This window comes from Capsicum annuum, chromosome 4, assembly GCF_002878395.1.
Source record: "Capsicum annuum cultivar UCD-10X-F1 chromosome 4, UCD10Xv1.1, whole genome shotgun sequence".
In the NCBI taxonomy this organism is placed as follows: Eukaryota; Viridiplantae; Streptophyta; class Magnoliopsida; order Solanales; family Solanaceae; genus Capsicum; species Capsicum annuum.
This window is the reverse complement of record NC_061114.1, coordinates 162,143,890-162,148,413: the sequence shown is the minus strand read 5'-3', so window position 1 is coordinate 162,148,413 and position 4,524 is coordinate 162,143,890. Positions and strand designations below refer to the sequence as shown.

General features: G+C 31.5%; 1 protein-coding gene across 1 annotated transcript; it reads right to left on the bottom strand.

Moving 5' to 3' along the window:
* Nucleotides 1-1,321: 1,321 nt before the first annotated feature.
* LOC124898000 (protein FAR1-RELATED SEQUENCE 5-like) lies at nucleotides 1,322-1,939 on the bottom strand. The gene has a single exon (XM_047411619.1). It carries the CDS (start codon nucleotides 1,937-1,939, stop codon nucleotides 1,322-1,324), a length of 618 nt encoding a protein of 205 aa, XP_047267575.1.
* Nucleotides 1,940-4,524: the final 2,585 nt, after the last annotated feature.

Here is a 4,524-nt window from a genome sequence, read left to right as displayed (position 1 = left end):
GTGTATATATCTTCTATAGACGTATATATTTAACGTATACATGTGTATATGTTTTATAAATTAGTAATTAGTATATAAATATATATATAATTATATATATATTGTAGTATATGTTTTATTTAAAGTAGTATGTATAGTCGTATATATTGAATGTTACGTATATATGTGTAATTGTCTATATGTGTATATATTTTTTAAATTCTAATGTAGTATATACTATATATATAATGTATATATATTTTTTAACGTATTTAAAATGTATATAGGTGGATATATACAGTGTATATTGATCGAATTTTTAATCGAGTTTGATCGGGTTGGGTTAAGTGGGCTAGGTTAGGGTTATTTTTTAAAATTTTACTGTTGAACCCGGCCCGACCCACTTAACCACAACCCGGCCCACAATCCGACTAAATTTAATGGATCGGTTCCGGGTTGACCCAGCCCGGCCCACTTAACACCCTTAATTTGAACACTTGATCATGACCAAAGACTTGTGCCTCAATAAAACATGCCCCAGCTCCTTTGAGAAACTCTTTCTCAAATATGTTATAAATCTTGTGAGTATAAACAATAGAAACCTATGTCAATATTGGACTAGCTTTTATGGCAAGAGTAGACCTATCTTCTTTACAGTTGAAGTCTTCATGTTCTTCACTAAGCCGCCACTTTTTTACTGCATTTTTCTCATAGTTAGTGACAAATATATACAAATAAGTGCTTAAGTCACCAAGTCCGTTCAATACATGATTAGTACTTTCACTTCAAGATGTGACTTTCAATCCAGCATTAAAGACATCATTATTAAAAGTCGTGGACCACATGTGTCGAATATTATAAAGATTCTTCAACCATTTATGATCTAGCATCATCTGCCAGGTTTCTTCAAATTCTATAATAGAATCACAATCTGACATGCACTTGTTAAAAAACTTATAGAAAATTTTATCATTCTTGAGTGATCCCAAATGAGATGGGGCATTCTGGGAGATGTGCCATTGACACAATCTATGTCTAGTTTCAAGCATCACTTCTCTAATGCCAATTGTCATTCCTTGAGCTTGATCTGTTATGATAGTTTGCGGACTGATCCCTCCCATTGACTTTAAAAATGTAGAGAATAACCATTTGAAAGACTTTGCCGACTCATCAGACAAAAAAGCACATCCAAAAATTATATTCTGCCAATGATGATTTATTTCAATAAATGGTGCACAAATCATATGATATTTGTTTGTTCGATATGTGGTATCAAAAGAAACAACATCGCCAAAAATATCATAGTCAATTCTAGATCGATTATCCCTAAAAAAAAAGTTAGCTATACGTCCTTCAGGATCAAGTTGAACATTCCAATAAAAAAGAGTATCATTCGCTGTCTATTATTAAATTCATTAACAACACTTTGAGCATCTTCAGCTTCCACTTTAGATTTCATTAACTGATGTATAAAATTGAAACAATCCTTCTTTGAATAGCCTAAAACATCATCCCTTCCAGTTTCTTCTACCAAGTAAGAATAAGTTGCGATTGGTTTTATACCAGCATTAATCGTATTTTCAATAACTAACTTTTTGGTTTTAGTTATCGAACGAGCTGATCTTAGCAAGTGTCGCTTTTTTGGGGAAGCCATCTCATGGTTATGCTCCATAACAAATCTATCCACCATGAAAGGATTATTAGGAGTTTGACGCTTAAAGCTTATCATTGCAGGATAATTTGATCGCGTATCTATATGATTGAAAGATGCCTTATTGGATTTTCTTGGCCTTTCTTCTTTCTCTCCATGTCTATAACATACGAAACGCTTTTGTCTAATCACTGAACTACCTTGAAAATAATATAGTTTATCCTTTCGTACACCAAAATCTTTGGAATGTGCATATTCACAATATAAGGTATAAGCTTCTTCTTCGTCTTTCACAATTTCATTTTTCATTTTTCCTTCTAATTTAGTTATGCTATCTTCGTCAACCTCATCTTGTACTTTTTCCTTGTCCTCATTTTGAATGTTAATATCTTCTAATAATTATTCGTCACTCTCAACATTATTTGTCTTATCAAAGTTGATATTTTGATATTTCAAACAAGAAGAAAAATATTTACATCATGTACAACTAGAGTGATATTACAAAAGAATAGTAACATTTACTGCATATATAAGGTTTCTAGTTCTTTTTTTCTTCGTTAATTTTAATTTTTAAAGTATTTGATATATTAAGTATGAAGTTAAAGAATTACCTGCTCTAAATTAATTTCTTGAACTCCAAATCACGCCAATGTTGATGCAGTGTAACAATATGCCACTAGGGTAATTGGATGACGACAATTACTTTTATTGCTCTAACGACAATTCTTAGATGACAGCAATTCTATTAGGTTATTAACTGTAGCTTCCTTCCTTTTTAAATTACTTAAGATATTTGAATTATTGAATTTTCCTTCAATTTTTATTTTTAATTTCTTGATTAAAAGTATTATGTTTAAATTTACTTTTTTTTTTAAATGTACCTTAGTTAATATCTATGATTAACTTAATTTAGTTGGGTGTATATATTTGGTGCGTGTAAATTTTCCCATATATGTTGTTTTCCCTCCATTATATGTATCCCTCATTGACAATTTCATTTCTTTTGCTCTAGTTTGTCAATCTTTTTATATATTTTTTATTTGGGGTTCTCAGTATGCTTCTACACAAAAAGTGGTTCCACAGTACACTAATAATATAATTTACTACACAACAATTATAGGTTGGCTCTCACATGATTGCCAACTGAATAAAATATTAAAAAGTAAATTTGAGTCTGTTGGAAAGTTTTGGAGGCCGTTTGGCCATAAATACTTTTTACTTCTTTCCCAATTTTTTTTTCACTTTGTGGAATCTAGTGTTTGGCCATAGATATTTCAAAAATATTTCTTTTTTTGTTTTCATTTTTTTCAACTTCAATTTCAAATTTTTTTTAATTACATATAATTCTAAATTTTTTAATATTACATAAAAGATTCTTAAATGGTTTAGATGAGTTTTGGAGCAAATTCGGAAAGAAAGACATTTTTGATGAATAACAAATCAAGTCCAAACACATTTTTGAACAATAAATAAAGATTTTTAAACTAAAAGACCGGTATATTTTCATTATTTGTAGATATATTTTCATTTTTAAGCTTAGGACCCCTTTCATCATTGATGTGAAATTCTTTTCACTCATGAGTATAATCAATAAATAAATTAGTTGGGCAATTTTAATAGTTTTAAAAAATTTCGGGTATAAAATTAAATTTTAAAAAGATTTTTCAAAAGTCAAAACACATCTTTAAAAAATACATGGCCAAACACAACTCCAACTCCAACTTCAAAATTTTTAAATTTTTATGGCCAACGCCACTTAGAGTACCGACTCATCAATGACTAGAAAAAAGAGTTGGTGTTTTCACAGTTGTCTTGGGTAGATTATCATGTTCCCAAACCTAAAAGTTGTTTGTCCAGATCATATTTAGGAAGAAAAATAAAAAAGATCTTCGCAATTGATTAATCTAACATAATTCCCCAGCTTCTAATATAGCAAATCAACTAGCAAAAGGGCATAATATAAATTAATATTTGTTCGCAATAGGAAACATTCTCCATAGTCACAACTCACAGCTTGATCCTGATACTTTAATTAATTCATAGTGCAATCAATCGATGCGCACTGATATATATAGTATTGAGCTGATGCAACTCTACCGGGTAATATATGTTGATGCAACTAATACCTGCCTGATATTGTTGATGTTTGCTGTCTGAATACTAACTCTTTTGCTGATGCAGTTGATACCCCAGCTAATATAGCTCTTCCTTCTGATACAACAAAAACAAACTTCCACGACAGATGCATTGTTGCTATCAATACTGCTACATCGCTAGTACTGTTATACATGCAGAGGCGAACCCAGGATTTGAAGAGCGCGGGTGCATTATTATCTTGATATAAGCGGTCAAGAATCTTCCATTGACGACTGATCTTGACGTAAACCGTTTAGATTCTTTCAATGAGGACTGATTTTGACATAAGCGGTCAAGAAACAAATGAGCTTAGCAATGACGAATATACAAATATATAGGCCAAATATGGGTTTTAAGGCAATAAATAAACTTCAGCTTTATAGAAACGAAAGAGCCTAGTAGCCTTGTGGTAAAGGTTGAAGTATCTAAACAAGATGTCAAAAGTTTGAATCCCTACTACCACTTTTTTGTTAACATTAAAAACAAAAAAATAGCAAAATAATGTTGTCCGTTGGACTTGATCTTCGATTGCAAGTGTGGTAAACACCAGCTGGAACCAATGCGCCAAGAGTGCACTTATGTTTAATGGGGTGCACATAATTTATATAATAGTTTCTTAAGTTATATACATGTACATATACAAAACTTTTTCCGAACTTAACGGGTGCATGTGCACCCCCACCCTAACACGTGGGTCCGCCCCTGTATGCATGTCTACCAAGACATGCGAATTTAACGGGTGCACGTGCACCCCATCT